We start from the raw sequence: 25,227 nt of genomic DNA, 5'->3' as shown, positions 1-25,227 counted from the left end.
CAGCTCGGGGATTTGAACTTGCAACCTTCCGGTTACTAACCCAACGCTCTAACCACTAGGCTACCCTGCCGCCCCAATTACTAGACAACACCCACAAAAGCCATTCCAGGACTGAAATAAAAGAGGACACCAAAGAAGCCTGGGCCATACGTACAAACGGAAACATAGCTTTTATATCACTGGGGTACATTACTGGACACAACCCCGCCAAAAGCTATCCCAGAGCTGAAATAATGTGGCCATCCCTGAACCCTGAGGCTCTGGTCATAAACATTTCAACCTGAAAATACCTTCTTAGGATCCATGTTGAATTTCTTCCTCCCCATGGCAATCTGTTTGTTCCTCTGTATCATTTTGCTGTGAGACATGACATGGAAGAAAATCCATGAATAACCTTCTATTACAACCAACCAACTTAAAAAAACAGCAACTTTACATGTCAAAAGGTACCGTTTCAACCTTCAGCTGTTCAGACAGACCCATTAGTGCTGTATACATTGAGCCAGATTGAATCAACTAATGATAGGAAACTGAGCAGGCTGATAGATGACATTATAAAATACACTGCTCAAAAAAATAAAGGGAACACTTAAACAACACAATGTAACTCCAAGTCAATCACAGTTCTGTGAAATCAAACTGTCCACTTAGGAAGCAACACTGATTGACAATACATTTCACATGCTGTTGTGCAAATGGAATAGACAACAGGTGGAAATTATAGGCAATTAGCAAGACACCCCCAATAAAGGAGTGGTTCTGCAGGTGGTAACCACAGACCACATCTCACTTCCTATGATTCCTGGCTGATGTTTTGGCCAGTTTTGAATGCTGGCGGTGCTTTCACTCTAGTGGTAGCATGAGACGGAGTCTACAACCCACACAAGTGGCTCGGGTAGTGCAGCTCATGGCACATCAATGCGAGCTGTGGCAAGAAGGTTTGCTGTGTCTGTCAGCGTAGTGTCCAGAGCATGCAGGTGCTACCAGGAGACAGGCCAGTACACCAGGAGACGTGGAGGAGGCCGTAGGAGGGCAACAACCCAGCAGCAGGACCACTACCTCCGCCTTTGTGCAAGGAGGAGCAGGAGGAGCACTGCCAGAGCCCTGCAAAATGACCTCCAGCAGGCCACAAATGTGCATGTGTCTGCTCAAACGGTCAGAAACAGACTCCATGAGGGTGGTATGAGGGCCCGACATCCACAGGTGGGGGTTGTGCTTACAGCCCAACGCCGTGCAGGACGTTTGGCATTTACCAGAGAACACCAAGATTGGCAAATTCGCCACTGGCGCCCTGTGCTCTTCACGGATGAAAGCAGGTTCACACTGAGCACGTGACAGTCTGGAGACGCCGTGGAGAACGTTCTGCTGCCTGCAACATCCTCCAGCATGACCGGTTTGGCGGTGGGTCAGTCATGGTGTGGGGTGGCATATCTTTGGGGGGCCGCACAGCCCTCCATGTGCTCGCCAAAGGTAGCCTGACTGCCATTAGGTACCGAGATGAGATCCTCAGACCCCTTGTGAGACCATATGCCACACACACTACTGAGCCTCATTTTGACTTGTTTTAAGGACATTACATCAAAGTTGGATCAGCCTGTAGTGTGGTTTTCCACTTTAATTTTGATTGTGACTCCAAATCCAGACCTCCGTGGGTTGATAAATTTGATTTCCATTGATCATTTTTGTGTGATTTTGTTGTCAGCACTCAACTATGTAAAGAAAAAAGTTTAAATAAGAATATTTCATTCATTCAGATCTAGGATGTGTTATTTTAGTCTTCCCTTTATTTTTTTGATCAGTGTAGTTTAGTCACATTTTGGGTAAGGACATTAGATATGGTACACCTGCTAAGACTGATTGAAATCACTGCATCGGCACAGATCACCTGATTGAAAGCACTGCACACCACATACTTGTTCAGTCTTGCAGTTAGAACAGTGAAAAGCAAATGCGAGCACCAGTGAATGAGACCATGGGCTGTTCACCCACCTCTCTCCTACACACGTTAGTTGCTCAATCTCAGTCATGACTTCAGCTATCTCAAACTTCAAGCGCTGAGAGGGGAAGAAAAGGTAATATAATTGGTATCTTGGAATAAGCTCATTCAGAGAAAATTATTCAACCTAATGAACAGAGACAAACAGGGATTAGACATTCTGAGAAAATTATACAAGCTACACGAGCATATCAGAAAAACAACACTCTTCTTTAAAGCTTTTCCAGCTACTATGCCGAGCCACAGCAACTTCAAGGCTACCCACCTCAATATCATCCAGCAGCTCTCTCTTCCTCCGCCGGATGTTTGACAGCTCATCCCTCTCTTCCAGTGAGAGCTCCTCAGGTACTGAAGAGAGATCACAGAGAGAGAAACCTTCTTAGTTTTACTGCTGATACATCTTCTTACACTGCATGACAACACACACTATCTAAGCCTGCTACAGTACGAGGACCGTTACACTAACTAAGCCTGCTACAGTACAAGAACTGTTACACACACTAACTAAGCCTGCTAGAGTACGAGGACCGTTACACTAACTAACTAAGCCTGCTACAGTACGATGACTGTTACACTAACTAACTAAGCCTGCTACAGTAACATAACCGTTATACTAACTAAGCCTGCTACAGTAACATAACAGTTATACTAACTAAGCCTGCTACAATAACATAACAGTTATACTAACTAAGCCTGCTACAGTAACATAACAGTTATACTAACTAAGCCTGCTACAGTAACATAACCGTTACACTAACTAAGCCTGCTACAGTAACATAACCGTTATACTAACTAAGCCTGATACAGTAACATAACCGTTACACTAACTAAGCCTGCTACAGTAACATAACCGTTACACTAACTAAGCCTACTACAGTAACATAACCGTTATACTAACTAAGCCTGCTACAGTAACATAACAGTTATACTAACTAAGCCTGCTGCACAGTATGAGGACCGTTACACTAACTAAGCCTGTTACAGTAATATAACCGTTATACTAACTAATTAACTAAGCCTGCTACAGTAATAACCGTTATACCAGCTAATTAACTAAGACTGCAACAGTAATATAACCATTATACTAACTAATTAACTAAGCCTGCTACAGTATGAGGACTGTTACACTAACTAATTAACTAAGCCTGCTACAGTAACATAACCGTTATACTAACTAAGCCTGCTAATATGACATAACGGTTATACTAACTAAGCCTGCTACAGTAACATAACCGTTATACTAACTAAGCCTGCTAATATGACATGACCGTTATACTAACTAAGCCTGCTAATATGACATGACCGTTATACTAACTAAGCCTGCTAATATGACATGACGGTTATACTAACTAAGCCTGCTAATATGACATGACGGTTATACTAACTAAGCCTGCTAATATGACATGACGGTTATACTAACTAAGCCTGCTAATATGACATAACCGTTATACTAACTAAGCCTGCTAATATGACATAACGGTTATACTAACTAAGCCTGCTAATATGACATAACGGTTATACTAACTAAGCCTGCTAATATGACATAACCGTTATACTAACTAAGCCTGCTAATATGACATAACGGTTATACTAACTAAGCCTGCTATAGTAACATAACCGTTATACTAACTAAGCCTGCTACAGTACGATGACCGTTACGCTAACTAATTAAGCCTGCTACAGTAACCTGACCATTTCACTAACTATCAACCGTTACAGTACAATGACTGTTACACTAACTAACTAAGCCTGCTGCACAGTATGATGACCGTTACACTAACTAAGCCTGCTACAGTAACATAACAGTTATACTAACTAAGCCTGCTACAGTAACATAACAGTTATACTAACTAAGCCTGCTGCACAGTATGATGACCGTTACACTAACTAAGCCTGCTACAGTAACATAACAGTTATACTAACTAAGCCTGCTACAGTAACATAACAGTTATACTAACTAAGCCTGCTACACAGTATGATGACCGTTACACTAACTAAGCCTGCTACAGTAACATAAGTTATACTAACTAAGCCTGCTACAGTAACATAAGTTATACTAACTAAGCCTGCTACAGTAACATAACAGTTATACTAACTAAGCCTGCTGCACAGTATGATGACCGTTACACTAACTAAGCCTGCTACAGTAACATAACAGTTATACTAACTAAGCCTGCTACAGTAACATAACAGTTATACTAACTAAGCCTACAGTATGATGACCGTTACACTTACACTAACTAAGCCTGCTACAGTAACATAACTAACTAAGCCTTACAGTAACATAACTAACTAAGCCTGCTACAGTAACATAACAGTTATACTAACTAAGCCTGCTGCACAGTATGATGACCGTTACACTAACTAAGCCTGCTACAGTAACATAACAGTTATACTAACTAAGCCTGCTACAGTAACATAACAGTTATACTAACTAAGACTGCTGCACAGTATGATGACCGTTACACTAACTAAGCCTGCTACAGTAACATAACAGTTATACTAACTAAGCCTGCTACAGTAACATAAGTTATACTAACTAAGCCTGCTACAGTAACATAACAGTTATACTAACTAAGCCTGCTACAGTAACATAACAGTTATACTAACTAAGCCTGCTGCACAGTATGATGACCGTTACACTAACTAAGCCTGCTACAGTAACATAACAGTTATACTAACTAAGCCTGCTACAGTAACATAACAGTTATACTAACTAAGCCTGCTACACAGTATACATAACCGTACAGTAACATAACGTTATACTAACTACTAACTAAGCCTGCTACAGTAACATAACCGTTATACTAACTAAGCCTGCTACAGTAACATAACTGTTATACTAACTAAGCCTGCTACAGTAACATAAGTTATACTAACTAAGCCTGCTACAGTAACATAACCGTTATACTAACTAAGCCTGCTACAGTAACATAATCGTTATACTAACTAAGCCTGCTACAGTAACATAACCGTTATACTAACTAAGCCTGCTACAGTAACATAACAGTTATACTAACTAAGCCTGCTACAGTAACATAACAGTTATACTAACTAAGCCTGCTACAGTAACATAACAGTTATACTAACTAAGCCTGCTACAGTAACATAACAGTTATACTAACTAAGCCTGCTACAGTAACATAACAGTTATACTAACTAAGCCTGCTACAGTAACATAACCGTTATACTAACTAAGCCTGCTACAGTAACATAACCGTTATACTAACTAAGCCTGCTACACTAACATAACAGTTATACTAACTAAGCCTGCTACAGTAACATAACAGTTATACTAACTAAGCCTGCTACAGTAACATAACAGTTATACTAACTAAGCCTGCTACAGTAACATAACCGTTATACTAACTAAGCCTGCTACAGTAACATAACCGTTATACTAACTAAGCCTGCTACAGTAACATAACCGTTATACTAACTAAGCCTGCTACAGTAACATAACCGTTATACTAACTAAGCCTGCTACAGTAACATAACCGTTATACTAACTAAGCCTGCTACAGTAACATAACCGTTATACTAACTAAGCCTGCTACAGTAACATAACCGTTATACTAACTAAGCCTGCTACAGTAACATAACAGTTATACTAACTAAGCCTGCTACAGTAACATAACAGTTATACTAACTAAGCCTGCTACAGTAACATAACCGTTATACTAACTAAGCCTGCTGCACAGTATGATGACCGTTACACTAACTAAGCCTGCTACAGTAACATAACCGTTATACTAACTAAGCCTGCTACAGTAACATAACCGTTATACTAACTAAGCCTGCTACAGTAACATAACCGTTATACTAACTAAGCCTGCTACAGTAACATAACCGTTATACTAACTAAGCCTGCTACAGTAACATAACCGTTATACTAACTAAGCCTGCTACAGTAACATAACCGTTATACTAACTAAGCCTGCTACAGTAACATAACCGTTATACTAACTAAGCCTAACATAACAGTTATACTAACTAAGCCTGCTACAGTAACATAACAGTTATACTAACTAAGCCTGCTACAGTAACATAACAGTTATACTAACTAAGCCTGCTACACAGTATGATGACCGTTACACTAACTAAGCCTGCTACAGTAACATAACCGTTATACTAACTAAGCCTGCTACAGTAACATAACAGTTATACTAACTAAGCCTGCTACAGTAACATAACCGTTATACTAACTAAGCCTGCTACAGTAACATAACAGTTATACTAACTAAGCCTGCTACAGTAACATAACCGTTATACTAACTAAGCCTGCTACAGTAACATAACAGTTATACTAACTAAGCCTGCTACAGTAACATAACAGTTATACTAACTAAGCCTGCTACAGTAACATAACAGTTATACTAACTAAGCCTGCTACAGTAACATAACCGTTATACTAACTAAGCCTGCTGCACAGTATGATGACCGTTACACTAACTAAGCCTGCTACAGTAACATAACCGTTATACTAAGTAAGCCTGCTACAGTAACATAACCGTTATACTAACTAAGCCTGCTACAGTAACATAACCGTTATACTAACTAAGCCTGCTACAGTAACATAACCGTTATACTAACTAAGCCTGCTACAGTAACATAACCGTTATACTAACTAAGCCTGCTACAGTAACATAACAGTTATACTAACTAAGCCTGCTACAGTAACATAACCGTTATACTAACTAAGCCTGCTACAGTAACATAACAGTTATACTAACTAAGCCTGCTACAGTAACATAACAGTTATACTAACTAAGCCTGCTACACAGTATGATGACCGTTACACTAACTAAGCCTGCTACAGTAACATAACCGTTATACTAACTAAGCCTGCTACAGTAACATAACAGTTATACTAACTAAGCCTGCTACAGTAACATAACCGTTATACTAACTAAGCCTGCTACAGTAACATAACCGTTATACTAACTAAGCCTGCTACAGTAACATAACCGTTATACTAACTAAGCCTGCTACAGTAACATAACAGTTATACTAACTAAGCCTGCTACAGTAACATAACCGTTATACTAACTAAGCCTGCTACAGTAACATAACAGTTATACTAACTAAGCCTGCTACAGTAACATAACCGTTATACTAACTAAGCCTGCTGCACAGTATGATGACCGTTACACTAACTAAGCCTGCTACAGTAACATAACCGTTATACTAAGTAAGCCTGCTACAGTAACATAACCGTTATACTAACTAAGCCTGCTACAGTAACATAACCGTTATTCTAAGTAAGCCTGCTACAGTAACATAACCGTTATACTAACTAAGCCTGCTACAGTAACATAACCGTTATACTAACTAAGCCTGCTACAGTAACATAACCGTTATACTAAGTAAGCCTGCTACAGTAACATAACCGTTATACTAAGTAAGCCTGCTACAGTAACATAACCGTTATACTAAGTAAGCCTGCTACAGTAACATAACCGTTATACTAAGTAAGCCTGCTACAGTAACATAACCATTATACTAAGTAAGCCTGCTACAGTAACATAACCGTTATACTAACTAAGCCTGCTACAGTAACATAACAGTTATACTAACTAAGCCTGCTACAGTAACATAACCGTTATACTAAGTAAGCCTGCTACAGTAACATAACAGTTATACTAACTAAGCCTGCTACAGTAACATAACAGTTATACTAACTAAGCCTGCTACAGTAACATAACAGTTATACTAACTAAGCCTACACTAATTAACTCTGCTTCAGTACTATAACCCTTTCACTCAGTTTATCAGAGTCACACGCATCAAAGATACAAGTTTACAGTTTTATTAGTCGTATGTACAGGATACACATGGTATTCACCATCCAACTAAATGCTTACTGGCAGTTTCCTTATGGACAACGCAACAATATGAAATAATAAAATCTAATACGTCTTAATTAGTGGGAAAAAAGGCTAACGGTCTTAATTATTCCACATGAAAGTGTTTTCCAACCCTTTATAAATGCGCGGGGGTATATTCTATTAATAAAACCAATCCAGATTCATTTCTTTTTTTTCATTAACGCAACCTTCGCCCTCAACTCTACCCGCCCAGGGGCTTAGAGCTGGAGTGAAACATATCTCACTGTGTGTGTAACCACCAGAGAGGGGTATCTGTGATCCGACTTCATTAACCCAGCTGAGAGGCAGATATTTAGTGTGCGTGTAGCCTCTTCATAAATCAGGAACATGACAAGCCTGATATCACAGCTAAGCCTCTGCATATACGAGCTGTGGAAACATACAGTCTTTACTTCAGAGCTTCCCTTTAGACAGAATTTAAGCAATGTCTTGCCATTTAAAAGTGAACCAGGAAGCCTAGCTCAAGAGAGGCCTCGAACTCATTTGGCACGAGGAAGTACACGGCTAAGGGGTCCAAACAGTGATTGCAGCCACGATATTAATAACACAAAAGCCTGTGAAACGTCTAAATGACTGTTCCTAACTAGCATATGTAGTCCTGTGTCCGGGCTGGACGGGGGTAAAGGGGTCTGCTTTTCAGGGAGTGTGACAGACAGTAAAGGGACTTCCTTCTGGTCCATGATAGTAGACTACGTGCTGCTGTATGACAACAGAAGGGATGTAGAGCGACAATAATCACTGACTGGAGTTCAACATCAAAATAGAGCCATTAATTAGCTGGCTAACCTCAGGGTTAACCTCTTCGGTTATACAACCTACTGGAACTGTGACTGATGCAATTCGTTTCCATTTAAGTTTCAAGTTGACACACAGCAGGCAGCTCTCAATTGAGAAATTAGACAAATTTGAAGCGGCACAATGTTATCTATGATAGAAATGACATGTTCCATTTCACCACTCTACTGTATGTGTCTTACTGTTCCCAAGATCACAGGAAATCTGTTTCCCCAGAAACCCACTCGTGTCTATTTCGATCATAATATGGATCCTCCAATGCAAATTTCATTATTGCCTTTAACCGAAAATATTTTAGACTCATGTTATTTCTCATCATTTGCTTGTTGGATGGATGACATTCTGCATGGAGAGAATGTAGTCTGGTTTTGTCTGAGGCCTGAGGAGGTCTGTATTCAGGTTAATATGACCGTCTGGGAAGAATCATCTCTGACTGATCGGATTCATCGTGGATGTTAATGAGACAGTGAATCGGAGATAACCTGGTTAAACCAGACTGAATGCTACAGACTGAGCAGACCATGCGAGTACAGCATTCAGTGTGGTTTAACCAGGCTAGATGGGAGGCTGAGCTGCCTTCAGAAGCCTCCCTACATCACATCTGCTCTGACCATTACGTCACCCTACAAAACACACCTTCATTTATCAGATCAACAAGCAAGGCAAAAGGTCAGGAAGGTACATTTAAATGGGTAATAAAATGGACCCTTCTGGTCCAGTGGTAGTGGACATTAAACATGAAAATAGGGGTCTACAAATTATATTTCCAATTCAATCCCTCCTGGTAACTGCCCTCCGTCTCATCCAAAGAATGAGTTTAGTTGTCTCCAGTCGACAGACAGAGGAGACCTTTTCTTTTTTAACTGGCATCGTCCAGATCTCTGACAGTCACAACAACTGTGACACTAGCAGGGTCCAGATCTCTGACAGTCACAACAACTGTGACACTAGCAGGGTCCAGATCTCTGACAGTCACAACAACTGACACTAGCAGGGTCCAGATCTCTGACAGTCACAACAACTGACACTAGCAGGGTCCAGATCTCTGACAGTCACAACAACTGTGACACTAGCAGGGTCCAGAGCCCTGATGGTCACAACTGAATGGTTCCTTTATCAACAAAACGGTTGTCCTTTTATCGGTTCATGTCTCTTCACCACTCTGCACGGTCTAGCTGCCACAGGTATGTCAAAGTTGTATCTGAATTGGATTTAATTTGAGTTTCATCTGAGTACCACTGAAAGAGCTACACAGTGAATGAGATCTACTCCAGTGTGCGGAGCGATGGCTTGGGTTGGGTGGGTGCAAAGCAGGGGGCAAAATATATTTCAACATGTGCACCACAGAGCAGAGCCTCATTTACCCCCCCAAAAAAAAAAAATCTAAATCCCAACAATGAGGTCCTCACACAAAAATGACCAACTGTTCACTACCCTCCCTCTGCCACTAGGGTAGCTGATGACACAGAAACTAATTCTGACTGAGCACCTAACAGAATCTCAGATGGGATGATGATACATTTGGGGGCAGAAAGCCCCCCTCAAAACATTATGTTAAATCAACCCAAAAGTGTACATTTCATCACATTCTTGCCACTTTTTGAACTGGACAGTGTAGTAAATCATAAATCAGACCCTTAGTGACACTAAAACCCCCACTCATCCCAGCTTGACCAGTGGAACTGAGTGGGACTTAGACCAAATCCCATTCTCACTTACAGACTGTACATGAGCCAACTTCCCATGTTAAGAGCTAAACTGGGTAATGGTCACAGTCTGGTCTGTTAATGTGTTGGAGCAATTTTCTTTTAATTCAAAACAGCATTTATAAAGAACAACTGAAGACAGCAGGTGCTTTTAATCAGGAATGTGGCTTTTCTGGTCTACAAGTTAGTCACAAAGAAATACAGAATTATAGGGTGTGGGAGTGGGCACGAAGAGCAATTCATGAATCAATTGGCTTTAGGTGTCTCCTCATTTGGATAAATTATATCAATTCCTGAGATAGATTACCAAAAAAGGACATCAGGCACAGTCGTTCATAAATAGTTGGACTGACTCATCAATGATATGTAAAATCTGATATGGACAGTGTTCTTGTATAACAGCCTGAATGTGGCCTATAAAAGAGGAGGTGAAGTCTAGTTCTGTGTTTACACCATGTAGAGATACAGAAATTAATTGATCTACCTACATGGCTTCTCTTTTAAGTCATTTGTTGTCGTAATCACATCCTGCCTGGTGGATGAACTTTTTAGATCCAAAGCAATTCATTAATATACGGATTTTGTTCTATAAAAGTGTCTCGCAACTGGCGAGGTGATATCTTGATGTCTGATAGTGGATTTATGTTCTCCGAGGCGTACTTTTAAGGCGCAGAATGTTTTTCCAATATACATCTTATTACAAGAACACTAACATATAAATAACACTATTAGTAGTGCAAGTTCTACAAGACCTTATCTCATAGCTCCTAGAAGTCTGAGGGCATACTAAGTTAAAAGGATGTTCTATGAATGCCTCTTCTCTCTCTGACCACATCTGATTTAACCAATATGTTTGATACATTTCTTGATCATTTATAGGTGATAAGGGTGGATTCTGGAAGTCAGAGGAGTGAGGATAGTATATATATGTCAGTGTTAACTGACAATAGACCTGATGTCATTACGCCCATCATTGAAAGTAAGTATATAGTTTACAGAGAAGTTTTTGTTTTTGTTGAAATTTAAGTAACTGGCTTCTGTCTTGAAGCTTTTTAGGAGGAGAGGGTGATGACTATCAGCTGTCAGTATACATTTTTTTTTATATATGTAGGTTTTCCGTAAACTGTAGTACTATAGAAAAGTAGAACCCAGTCACCCCACTGGCCCCAACAGGGAGATGGGATGAGATACAGGCTAGGCAGGCTGTCATAGAGCAGGGATATGGGATGAGATACAGGCCAGGCAGGCTGTCACAGAGCAGGGATATGGGATGAGAGACAGGCGGTCACAGAGCAGGGATATGGGATGAGATACAGGCCAGGCAGGCGGTCACAGAGCAGGGATATGGGATGAGATACAGGCCAGGCAGGCTGTCACAGAGCAGGACGATGGGATGAGAGACAGGCCAGGCAGGCTGTCACAGAGCAGGGATATGGGATGAAATACAGGCCAGGCAGGCGGTCACAGAGCAGGGATATGGGATGAGATACAGGCGGTCACAGAGCAGGGATATGGGATGAGATACAGGCCAGGCAGGCTGTCACAGAGCAGGGATATGGGATGAGATACAGGCCAGGCAGGCGGTCACAGAGCAGGGATATGGGATGAGATACAGGCCAGGCAGGCTGTCACAGAGCAGGGATATGGGATGAGAGACAAGCCAGGCAGGCTGTCACAGAGCAGGGATATGGGATGAGAGACAGGCCAGGCAGGCTGTCACAGAGCAGGGATATGGGATGAGAGACAGGCCAGGCAGGCGGTCACAGAGCAGGGATATGGGATGAGATACAGGCCAGGCAGGCGGTCACAGAGCAGGGCTATGGGATGAGATACAGGCCAGGCAGGCTGTCACAGAGCAGGGATATGGGATGAGATAGACAGGCAGGTGCAGCTAATTTAAAGGGGTTTCTTTTTATGATCGTAAGATCTGGCATCTGTATGAACTTTTCAATAGTTGGGAATGTTGCGCCCCACTGCTTTGTGGATCCAGATAAAGTGAATTGTGAGTGTGATCCCTATTCCATTATTTTTCCAGTAATAGCTCACATCATTGCGTGAGAGGACAGCAAAGATTTTGGGGGGGTAATATCTTGGGGTTTAGCTGCCTCTGTGGGTCAGGACTCAGAAGAGATCTAGGATCTAGTACTGAGGGGTTAAACTAAACTGTCATCCACTGATTACATTGTTTTAATCTGCTGTTTTCGGGAACGGACCCCTACTAGGGGGTGATGCATCCGTCTGGGTGGTCCCTCTGTCCTGGTCTGTCCGGACGTCATGTCCCCTTATATCCAACATCTGCTCAGGGTCACCTCTATGATGTAAGTATTGGATTTGATGTGCTGGGGGTCTTCTCTCCACGACCATAAGCCTGCTGCCAGAGCATTCATAATGGTGCCAGTTTCTGGCACCCACTTCTAATCAGAGGGCTGGATGGGGGTTGAGTGACTGAGAAGACCGAATACGAACCAGGCGATTGCTGCCTGGAGGTCCAGGATGTTGTTGCTTGTCTCGTCTTACCAGGCAGAGTAACATTGTCTTTGGCTGACCTGCTGCAGGCTTAAAAGACTAGACACACAGGCCACTTCAAAATAACAGTCACCGAACACCTACATCGACATCTGTATATGTTGTGTAGTTAGGGTGGATGTTTGTAAAAATCTTTACATAATCTGTACATAGTGTAGTTAGTAGCTAAAAGCACACCTTTTAGAATCCGTGAAAATACAAGCACAGCACACCTCCTCCTTTTAGAATGTGAATTCCATTCTTGTCTTCTCAGGGTTGAGGGCTCCAGAGAGCAGCACTTACCTAGCATGGCCAAGAAACACAAACCCTGTAGCCTTCAGCATCTATGTAGCCGCTCGCCATCTCCTTAATACTGGATCTGCTTCCATTTAGTTCCCCTACTAGTAGTGAAATAAGATGCATATTACTCAAGGAAAGTGAGGTCTCCCTCTCTTTTGATATTTCTCCTTCCCTCTTTTCCTTCTACAGCATCCCGGAGTCGCCTCTTCACTGTAGACGTTGAGACTGGTGTTTGCTGGTACTATTTAATGAAGCTGCCAGTTGAGGACTTGTGAGGTGTCTGTTTTTCAAACTAGACACTAATGTACTTGTCCTCTTGCTCAGTTGTGCACCGGGGCCCCGCACTCCTCTTTCTATTCTGGTGAGAGCCAGTTTGCGCTGTTCTGTGAAGGGAGTAGTACACAGCGTTGTATGAAATCTTCAGTTTCTTGACAATTTCTAGCATGGAATAGCCTTCATTTCTCAGAACAAGAATAGACTGATGAGTTTCAGAAGAAAGTTATTCGTTTCTGGCCATTTTGAGCCTGTCAAACCCACAAATGCTGATGCTCCAGATACTCAACTAGCTGAATTAAGGCCAGTTGTATTGCTTCTTTAAGCACGACAACAGTTGTCAGCTGTGCTAACATAATTGCAAAAGGGTTTTCTAATGATCAATTAGCCTTTTAACATTATAAACTTGGATTAGCTAACAACGTGTCATTGAAACACAGGAGTGATGGTTGCTGATTACATTTACATTTACATTTAAGTCATTTAGCAGACGCTCTTATCCAGAGCGACTTACAAATTGGTGCATTCACCTTATGACCTCCAGTGGAACAGTAGTGCATCTAAATCTTTTCAGGGGGAGGGGGGGTGAGAGGGATTACTTTATCCTATCCTAGGTATTCCTTAAAGAGGTGGGGTTTCAGGTGTCTCCGGAAGGTGGTGATTGACTCCGCTGTCCTGGCGTCGTGAGGGAGTTTGTTCCACCATTGGGGGGCCAGAGCAGCGAACAGTTTTGACTGGGCTGAGCGGGAACTGTACTTCCTCAGTGGTAGGGAGGCGAGCAGGCCAGAGGTGGATGAACGCAGTGCCCTTGTTTGGGTGTAGGGCCTGATCAGAGCCTGGAGGTACTGAGGTGCCGTTCCCCTCACAGCTCCGTAGGCAAGCACCATGGTCTTGTAGCGGCTGATAATGGGCCTCTGTACACCTACAGTATGTAGATATTCCTTTTTTTTTTTAAGAAAAAAAAATCTGCTGTTTCCAGCTACTATAGTCATTTACAAATGTCTACATTATATTTCTGATCAATTTGATGTATTTCTGGTCAATTTGATGTATTTCTGGTCAATTGTATGTTATTTTAAATGGACAACAACTTTTCTTTCAAAAACCAGAACATTTCGAAAGTTACCCCAAACTTTTGGACGGTAGTGTAGTTTCTACTCTACTCCATCCCGGTCTCGTTCTCCTCATTTTATAACTCAAACAGTCGGGGCAATATACTGCACCCAAATAAAAATTCTGTGGTACATGCCAACCCTTCCAGACAGTTGTACGTGCTAGTCTACCCTCTCTTCCATTTCCCATAATGAATTCCATACATGGTGTTTCTCTACAGATGAGGCAGCAGTACTGGGACACTTTATGAGACCCTCTCAATCCCTCCTTAAACCAAGTCTGGAGTGCCATTGATTACTCACCCCTTAAGGGGAGTGTGTGTCTACTGTCTAGCCTAATCCTTCAATGTTGTGCCACAATACAATAAAACTCCATATTAAATGGTCCAAATTAGCATAATAATGTTTCTAAATCTCCTGTTAAGCTGTTGAATAAGGCAAGATGGTGGGAGGACCTGAAAAGGCTATTTTAAGGATGAAAAAGAAAAGTTATTCTCATTTTGGTAATCTCAAAAGAATCAAATCAACACCTTCTTTGTGGCTTTAAATATCAAATGTATCAGATGGCCCTCAAATAAGTTTTTTTTTTTGTCTTCTTAAAGATACAGTGTGGAAGGAAGACCGTAAGACACAGGATGGTAAAGAAAACAGGACTTACTCTAACAAACCAGAAGGGCAGAGAGAGAGAGAGAGAAACAGCTGAGTAGATGGGCTAGTTAGCTGAATGGCTGTATCGGTTGTAGCCATTTAGCCGATGGCTGTAGCAACCAGATACTTTGTGCCAGCCAGAAGGTCCTCCAGGCAGGGTTAAAGCTACAGACCAGCTGCCCACAGCATGGCAATAATGACTTCCATTAGGAAGTCCTCCCACACCACTCACCCTACCGCTACAACAAAGACTGCTGGCCAACTCTGTTCTGTAGACTCAGGGCAGGAAACCACCAATGTCTGGATTCATATGAAACTTCATCACCCCAAAGACTCAAGCAGTTTGTATTGATGTTCTTCTCAAAGAATATGTATGTTTCCTTGCCCAGAGGGTGAGATTCATAAATGGCCATGAATTCAACATAAAGGGGTAAAGTAATAACTTACTAAACTAATCGCACCGGGCAGTTCTGTCAAGTTGCCAATTTCTGATAAGAAAAGCCTTTTGACAGAGTCAACTGACCCTCAACACCCCAAACTATCACCCAAAGAATAAACACATACATTTTCAGGCCATAGAGCATGGAAGGAAAGCAGATTCCCATTTAGTGTTTCTCACAGTCAGTTAGGGAAAAGCGTGTTGAGAGAGAGGGAGTCACTAAAGTTATCAGGATCCTGACAGAAAATACTGTCAAGACACACAGCACTTAGTAAAAACACCATTCAAACAGAGCACTTTCCTTCTATCCCCCTGATAAAGGCAAAGCTGAAAGTGTCCCTGCAGAGGAACTAGAGGCTAAAAAAATAAAAAATAAAACAGCATCAAGCGAGTGCTGGCCAATTTGTAGCTCTATATTGTAGTGGGTTCTCGTCTTTCCACTTCTGCTTTAACTCTACTAGCCTAACTACCCATGTCTATAAATAGACTTGGTGCCATAAAACACTTGGGATTTAGGGTCTGTGTCACATGAGAGCAGACATCTGTCTTGTGGCATGTAAACAGAACAGAGGATTGCACCAAGTGTAGAGAACTAAGAGTAAACACGCAGTAATTAATTCCATATTCTACTCTACTCACTGCCATAGTTTGTGTGTGTGTGTGTGTGTTCTATGCATGAGGCAGTATGCATGCCCATTATCAGCCCATATAAGAAAATGGCCTAATCCTACACCATGGCCTAATCCTACACAATGGCACCCCCCCCCTCCCCCTCCTAGTTAGCAGCCAGGCAGTCAACTGATTTGAAAACAAATTATGCCCCAACTTTGACCGTATGCTGCACAGTGCAGCTCCATGACATTACACTCTGCACTGCACTAATTTCAGTTGAAGGGGTTTGGCTTGAATTTAAAAAGCATTTTAACCAGCGCTGTTGTACGTGATTAGCTGGGGTAAATTTAGCATGCCAGCATAAATGCATTGACTTTGTGTGTCTGTGTACAATGTGCGTGTGTTACATCTATACTGTTGTTTTAATTCATGCAGTACAACATGTAATCGTTTCCATGCACTTATCTTCCCAGTGTGAACACAGGACCTCAAGCCTCTTTGTTCTGCTACCCCCCGTCGCCATGCCGCTACCCCCCGTCGCCATGCCGCTACCCCCTTCATCCAGTGTCTTCCTATGTCCAAAGATTACTCTGTGCTTTACAGATATTCCCTTTATCTATGAAAACATTTGAATAAATTAATTTGACTACTGCCGCATAGGCAAAGTGTGAGCTTAGTTATTTAAGCATGATCGTGCATAAATTATAAATAAATATAAAGCTGTAAAACCTAAAACCTATAAACCAGAGGGAACAATGGAAATGACTGGCGTTGGCAATGTCCTTGTATTGTGACAAAGGCTTGTATTGTACATGTAGATACTGCTTCCCTAAAGACCAAGTTTTACGTTAACAAGCCATTGTTACGCAGCCCTTTAAATCTTTCCTCTTCTGTCCATTGAGTTTGAGTGTATACACACATACAGACCAATAGGAATAAAATCTATGGAGAGTAAATCTAATGGTGAATGAGCCGTTGAACAGCACTCCAATTCACTGAAGGGCGGAAACATAACCTTGAAGAACAATTGTGAAATGTCCTTTTATATTCATCATCTCCAGCACCACCTCAACATATGTGAATATGGCACGTTTCTATGTTCTGTAGTAAAAAAAAGAGGAAGATAAGTGTTTCCAATGATCTCAACCAATTAGTAGGCAATGCCTACTCATAATTGGTTAACAATCACGATACACCCCGATGATACACCGATTAATAGAGACATCTCACCGACAGAGATGGCCGCCTCGCTTCGCGTTCCTAGGAAACTATGCAGTTTTTGGTTTTTTTACGTGTTATTTCTTACATTAGTACCCCAGGTCATCTTAGGTTTCATTACATACAGTCGAGAAGAACTACTGAATATAAGATCAGCGTCAACTCACCATCAGTACGACCAAGAATATGTTTTCCACGACGCGGATCCTGTGTTCTGCCTTTCAAACAGGACAGCGGAATGGATCCCAGCTGGCGACCCAAAAAAACGACTCTGAAAAAGAGGGAAACGAGGCGGTCTTCTGGTCAGACTCCGGAGACGGGCACATCGTGCACCACTCCCTAGCATTCTTCTCGCCAATGTCCAGTCTCTTGACAACAAGGTTGATGAAATCCGAGCAAGGGTAGCATTCCAGAGGGACATCAGAGACTGCAACGTTCTTTGCTTCACGGAAACATGGCTCACTGGAGAGACGCTATCGGAGGCGGTGCAGCCAGCGGGTTTCTCCACGAATCGCGCCGACAGAAACAAACATCTTTCTGGTAAGAAGAGGGGCGGGGGCGTATGCCTTATGGCTAACGAGACATGGTGTGATGAAAGAAACATACAGGAACTCAAATCCTTCTGTTCACCTGATTTAGAATTCCTCACAATCAAATGTAGACCGCATTATCTACCAAGAGAATTCTCTTCGATTATAATCACAGCCGTATATATCCCCCCCCAAGCAGACACATCGATGGCTCTGAACGAACTTTATTTGACTCTTTGCAAACTGGAATCCATTTATCCGGAGGCTGCATTCATTGCAGCTGGGGATTTTAACAAGGCTAATCTGAAAACAAGACTCCCTAAATTTTATCAGCATATCGATTGCGCAACCAGGGGTGGAAAAACCTTGGATCATTGTTACTCTAACTTCACGCATACAAGGCCCTGCCCCGCCCCCTTTCGGAAAAGCTGACCACGACTCCATTTTGTTGATCCCTGCCTACAGACAGAAACTAAAACAAGAGGCTCCCACGCTGAGGTCTGTCCAACGCTGGTCAGACCAAGCTGAACACTCCAAGACTGCTTCCATTTGGGATATGTTTCGTATTGCGTCAGATAACAATATTGACGAATACGCTGATTCGCATTTGAACGTGCATTGAAGATGTCGTTCCCATAGCAACGATTAAAACATTCCCTAACCAGAAACCGTGGATTGATGGCGGCATTCGCGTGAAACTGAAAGCGCGAACCACTGCTTTTAATCAGGGCAAGGTGACTGGTAACATGACCGAATACAAACAGTGCAGCTATTCCCTCCGCAAGGCTATCAAACAAGCTAAGCGTCAGTACAGAGACAAAGTAGAATCTCAATTCAACGGCTCAGACACAAGAGGCATGTGGCAGGGTCTACAGTCAATCACGGACTACAAGAAGAAATCCAGCCCAGTCACGGACCAGGATATCTTGCTCCCAGGCAGACTAAATAACTTTTTTGCCCGCTTTGAGGACAATACAGTGCCACTGACACGGCCTGCAACGAAAACATGCGGTCTCTCCTTCACTGCAGCCGAGGTGAGTAAGACATTTAAACGTGTTAACCCTCGCAAGGCTGCAGGCCCAGACGGCATCCCCAGCTGTGCCCTCAGAGCATGCGCAGACCAGCTGGCCGGTGTGTTTACGGACATATTCAATCAATCCCTATACCAGTCTGCTGTTCCCACATGCTTCAAGAGGGCCACCATTGTTCCTGTTCCCAAGAAAGCGAAGGTAACTGAGCTAAACGACTACCGCCCGTAGCACTCACTTCCGTCATCATGAAGTGCTTTGAGAGACTAGTCAAGGACCATATCACCTCCACCCTACCTGACACCCTAGACCCACTCCAATTTGCTTACCGCCCAAATAGGTCCACAAACGATGCAATCTCAACCACACTGCACACTGCCCTAACCCATCTGGACAAGAGGAATACCTATGTGAGAATGCTGTTCATCGACTACAGCTCGGCATTCAACACCATAGTACCCTCCAAGCTCGTCATCAAGCTCGAGACCCTGGGTCTCGACCCCGCCCTGTGCAACTGGGTACTGAACTTCCTGACGGGCCACCCCCAGGTGGTGAGGGTAGGCAACAACATCTCCAACCCGCTGATCCTCAACACTGGGGCCCCACAAGGGTGCGTTCTGAGCCCTCTCCTGTACTCCCTGTTCACCCACGACTGCGTGGCCACGCACGCCTCCAACTCAATCATCAAGTTTGCGGACGACACAACAGTGGTAGGCTTGACAGTAGTGGAGAGGGTAGCAAGTTTTAAGTCCCTCGGCATACACATCACAGACAAACTGAATTGGTCCACTCACACAGACAGCATCGTGAAGAAGGCACAGCAGCGCCTCTTCAACCTCAGGAGGCTGAAGAAATTCGGCTTGTCACCAAAAGCACTCACAAACTTCTACAGATGCACAATCGAGAGCATCCTGGCGGGCTGTATCACCACCTGGTACGGCAACTGCTCCGCCCTCAACCGTAAGGCTCTCCAGAGGGTAGTGAGGTCTGCACAACGCATCACCGGGGGCAAACTACCTGCCCTCCAGGACACCTACACCACCCGATGTTACAGGGCCATAAAGATCATCAAGGACATCAACCACCCGAGCCACTGCCTGTTCACCCCGCTATCATCCAGAAGGCGAGGTCAGTACAGGTGCATCAAAGCTGGGACCGAGAGACTGAAAAACAGCTTCTATCTCAAGGCCATCAGACTGTTAAACAGCCACCACTAACATTGAGTGGCTACTGCCAACACACTGACACTGACTCAACTCCAGCCACTTTAATAATGGGAATTGATGGGAATTTATGGGAAATGTAAATATATCACTAGCCACTTTAAACAATGCTACCTTATATAATGCTACTTACCCTACATTATTCATCTCATACGCATATGTATATACTGTACTCTATATCATCGACTGCATCCTTATGTAATACATGTATCACTAGCCACTTTAACTATGCCACTTTGTTTACATACTCATCTCATATGTATATACTGTACTCGATACCATCTACTGTATCTTGCCTATGCTGCTCTGTACCATCACTCATTCATATATCCTTATGTACATATTCTTTATCCCCTTACACTGTGTATAAGACAGTAGTTTTGGAATTGTTAGTTAGATTACTTGTTGGTTATTACTGCATTGTCGGAACTAGAATCACAAGCATTTCGCTACACTCGCATTAACATCTGCTAACCATGTGTATGTGACAAATAAAATTTGATTTGATTTGATATCATTGGAAACACTCGCCTTTCGCCATTTTCACATTCAGTAGGTTGATGTTGGGCCGGTCCTGGAGATGATTAATATGAAGTTGAAAAATAGTGAAACTTTAATTTAAATAGGCAATTAGGTTTCGAAAAGGGTTAACGCTACAGCAACAGGATGGACCAGTGAGACATGTAGAGGGTCCCCTCTTCAGCGTCTGCTAAACTCTCCCAGTTTAACCCCAACAGATATCCTGCTTTTCTTCTCAAGACAAATGTTTACAATATACATGGCCTTCGCCCCCTGCCTTGGGTTGTCTCTTCTTTCGCATCATGCAAGCAGTATTGAATACAACAGGCTGTGGTTTAGCACTGTCATTTGAATCAATCCATTCGGAACAGGTGCCACTGAAGGTTCTAATGAATGAGCCTGTTTTGAAAGCCTTCCAGCCGAAAAAGTCGACTTTCCTGTTGAAAAATACGTTTATCTGATATTTTTCACCCGTCCAGGGCATTGAGCAGCCGTTTCAATAGAACTGCTTTGTAATGGAAAGATTAGCCTAGCTTAAATCTCCGGCACGAACTTCAAAGCAAGTCAGCGCAACAGACATATTGACGACGAAGCACATTGCTGCATGCGTTTTTACGCATTCACCACACAGAGTTCAATTAATATGCTGAGTATAGCAAACTTAACACCTTCCTAATAGAGTTGCGCATCCCCCTTACAAGTGATCATAGCTTTCACCTGGTCAGTCTTATGAAAATAGCAGGTGTTCTTAATGTTCTGTATACTCTATGTATATGCCCTCCTATTTGATGGATACATATCACTTGTTGTCCCACTTGATGATTAAGAAATGTGTCCAGTAACCATCCTCCACTAGAGCTCTCAAACTCCAGGCAGCATACTGCCTTCTCCCTTCAGTTTTCCGCCATTAGCTTCGCTCACGACTGCCTCATGTGATCTACAATCCCGATGCTGCGTTAACGTTTACAAAAACGTCAATAATCGCTTGCAACACGGCTTTCAAAACATATGGCCCTTTCAACCTCGAGAGGAATCATTACAATAAAAAATATATACACTTAATGTAGCAGTTTTGCACAGATCCATACAACTATGGGTGCCTCCATCCGATGAAACTACACTTCCCGAGTTAAGTTTACACACAGGTGTTCGCCTCGTGTCTTCAGTCTGTCTTCAGCAAACAAGCACTGTAGCGTGGAGATATGGCCTTGTGGGAACACTAACCGTACAAAGGTGTGTATCAATTTACCTTTTTTTATGATTTCTCGCTGAAATTAAAGATAAGGTCCTTATGCTTCCAAAACCGTGCTGCAAGCAATGCATGTTAAATGTTCAGAGTCTGGGATCATAATTAACAAAATGCCCCACTTCAGAAGCCGCCTTCGCCCAATGACTTAATAAGTGTAATGGAATGGAACGGAGTCATGATCAAAGGCTATTTTTACCCTACCTATATTTACACCCATTTATGACAACAGTTGACAAAATACCATTGCATTTCTTAATACCTTACTGTTGGAGGGAAACAAATACATTTCTGATTAAATGCATGCAGTGGTTACAACTATTCATTGACTCATGCTTTACGGCGCATAACCCATATCAGTCCATCCACACACCAAAGCAAATGACCATGAAACAGAGAAAGAGAGAGACGGTGAGTGAATCATCGTGAGTCTTACTTTGATATTCTTCGTCCATCTCTTGAATGCAGTGATGAGAGTCCAGAAATCAGATCGGTGGGTCAAGGAAGATGTGTTTTATTACTGGCTATAAACTGTAGATACTGTAATAACAGACCGACGGCTCACACAGAGAGCTGAGCTGTGCAGAAATGCAACAGCGGCATGTGTCAATGACAAAATCCCTACATGAGAAATATATGCTGCCACCAAATAAACATCTATGTATTATGTGTAATAAAAATGTAAAAGAATTGGATGTATTTAATCCAACGAGAATAGCTATCCTGCCACTACAGAACCCTCTCGATGATCCTGGTTACTCCAAAGCGATGCAAAGGATAGCGGATTCTTTACTCTGCGATGGCAACGTTTACCATACGTCATCCCTTCGCTCCGCCTTGGGGTTGACAGACAACCCCTCCCTTCATACAAATGTTTCATTAATTCCAAGTAGCCTGCACATATACAGTGAATTCGGAAATTATTCAGACCCCTTGATTTTTTCCACATTTTGTTACGTTACAGGCTTATTCTAAAATTGATTACATCGTTTCCCCCTCAATCTACACAATAGCCCATAATGACAAAGCAAAAACAAGTTTTTAGAAATGTTTCCAAATTTAATAAAAAATACAAAATAAAATAAAATATCACATTTACATAAGTATTCAGAACCTGTACTCTGTACTTTGTTGAAGAACCTTCGGCAGCGATTACAGCCTTGAGTCTTCTTGGGTATGAAGCTACAAACTTGGCACACCTCTTTTTGGGAAGCTTCTCCAATTCCTCTCTACAGATCTTCTCAAGCTCTGTCAGGTTGGATGGGTAGCATTGCTGCACAGCTATTTTCAGGTCTCTCCAGAGATGTTAGATTGGGTTCAAGTCTGGGCTCTCGCTGGGCCACTCAAGAACATTCAGAGACTTGTCCCAAAGGTTTGTGTGCTTAGGGTCGTTGTCCTGTTGGAAGGTGAAGCTTCTCCCCAGTCTGAGGTCCTGAGCATTCTGGAGCAGATTTTCATCAAGGATCTCTCTGTACTTTGCTCCGTTCATCTTTGCCTCGATCCTGCCTCGACCCCGCAGAATGATGCCATCCATGCTGCTGAAAAATATCCCCACGGCATGATGCTGCAAAACATCCCCACGGCATGATGCTGCCACCACCATGCTTCACCATGGGGATGGTGCCAGGTTTCCTCCAGACTGGATGCTTTGCATTCAGGCTAAAGAATTCAATCTTGGTTTCATCAGACCAGAGAAACTTGTTTCTCATGGTCAGAGTCTTTAGGTGCCTTAGGGCAAACTCCAAGCGGGCTGTCATGAGCCTTTTTACTGCGGAGTGGCTTCTGTCTGACCACTCTACCATAAAGGCCTGATTGGTGGAGTGCTGCAGAGATGGTTGTCCTTCTGGAAGGTTCTCCCATCTCCACAGAGGAACTTTGGAGCTCTGTCAGAGTGACCATCGGGTTCTTGGTCACCTCCCTGACCAGGGCCCTTTTCCCCCGATTGCGCAGTTTGGATGGGCTGCCAGCTCTAGGAAGAGTCTTGGTGGTTCCAAACTTCTTCCATTTAAGAATGACGAGACCACTGTGTTATTGGGGACTTTCAATGCTGCAGAAAGTTTTTGGTACTCTTCCCCAGATCTGTGCCTCAACACAATCCTGACTCTACGGACAATTCCTTCAACCTCATAGATTGTTTTTTCCTCTGACATGCACTGTCAACTGTGGGACCTTATATAGACAAGCGTGTGCCTTTCCAAACCATGTCCAATCAATTGAATTACCACAGGTGGAATCCAATTAAGTTGTAGAAACATCTCAAGGATGATCAATGGAAACAGGATGCACCTGTTCAATTTCGAGTCTCATAGCAAAGTCACATAATAAATAAGCTATTTCTGTTTTTTATTGTAATACATTTGCAAACATTTCTAAAAGCCTGTTTTCACTTTGTCATTATGGGGTATTGTGTGCTGATTGCTGAGGAACATTTTTTATGTAATCCCTTTTAGAATAAGGCTGTAACATAACAAAATGTGGAAAAAGTCAAGGGGTCTGAATACTTTCCGAAGGTCCTGTATATATAAAAATGTAGCCTATACTATCCTGTATAAAACATATAGATTTTTACTCCATCTATTCCAAAACTTTGTTTTAAATTCACAGATGTAAGATAAAGAGTCTCTGTTTTGTGCAACAAGCTTAAGCTGTCATTTAATGGTGATAATGATATTAATATGAATCTGTCTGGAGGAATATAATTTAAATTTGCCAATCGCATTATTAAATGGCATTCTGTATGATATTAATATTGAATTGCTCTTAGTGTTGGATATCAGGATCAAACTGTTCTTTCCCATTTCTCTGGAGAATGTTAGGTTCCTCCATTTCTCTGGGGAATGTTAGGGGAATAGGTTCCTCCATTTCTCTGGAGAATGTGGAGAATGTTAGGGGAATAGGTCCCTCCATTTATCTTGGGAATGTTAGGGGAATAGGTCCCTCCATTTCTCTGGGGAATAGGTTCCTCCATTTCTCTGGGGAATGTTAGGGGAATAGGTCCCTCCATTTCTCTGGGGAATAGGTCCCTCCATTTCTCTGGGGAATAGGTTCCTCCATTTCTCTGGGGAATGTTAGGGGAACAGGTTCCTCCATTTCTCTGGAGAATATTAGGGGAATTAGGTTCCTCCATTTCTCTGGGGAATGTTAGGGTAATAGGTCCCTCCATTTCTCTGGGGAATGGGTTCCTCCATT

The 25,227-nt window shown here is 42.5% G+C and overlaps 1 protein-coding gene across 2 annotated transcripts in view; it reads right to left on the bottom strand.

Moving 5' to 3' along the window:
- LOC115113816 (cytohesin-3-like) overlaps positions 1 to 22,837 on the bottom strand; it is a 54,232-nt gene extending 31,395 nt beyond the window's left edge. Inside the window, exons 1-4 of one of the 2 annotated variants that reach the window (XM_065012644.1) lie at positions 22,475 to 22,837; positions 2,262 to 2,344; positions 1,990 to 2,054; positions 291 to 357 (exon numbers count right to left, since the gene is read on the bottom strand). In XM_065012644.1, the coding sequence (XP_064868716.1) occupies positions 291 to 357; positions 1,990 to 2,054; positions 2,262 to 2,344; positions 22,475 to 22,493 (234 nt within the window). In that variant the 5' untranslated portion in view covers positions 22,494 to 22,837. Of the gene's footprint in view, positions 1 to 290; positions 358 to 1,989; positions 2,055 to 2,261; positions 2,345 to 22,041; positions 22,158 to 22,474 lie in introns of those variants that run through there. The other variant, XM_065012645.1, reaches the window with a different exon arrangement.
- Positions 22,838 to 25,227: the final 2,390 nt, after the last annotated feature.

This window comes from Oncorhynchus nerka, linkage group LG28 (assembly GCF_034236695.1).
Source record: "Oncorhynchus nerka isolate Pitt River linkage group LG28, Oner_Uvic_2.0, whole genome shotgun sequence".
NCBI classification, from domain to species: domain Eukaryota; kingdom Metazoa; phylum Chordata; class Actinopteri; order Salmoniformes; family Salmonidae; genus Oncorhynchus; species Oncorhynchus nerka.
Note: the sequence above shows the minus strand (reverse complement) of the source record. Positions and strands in the feature narration are given on the sequence as shown.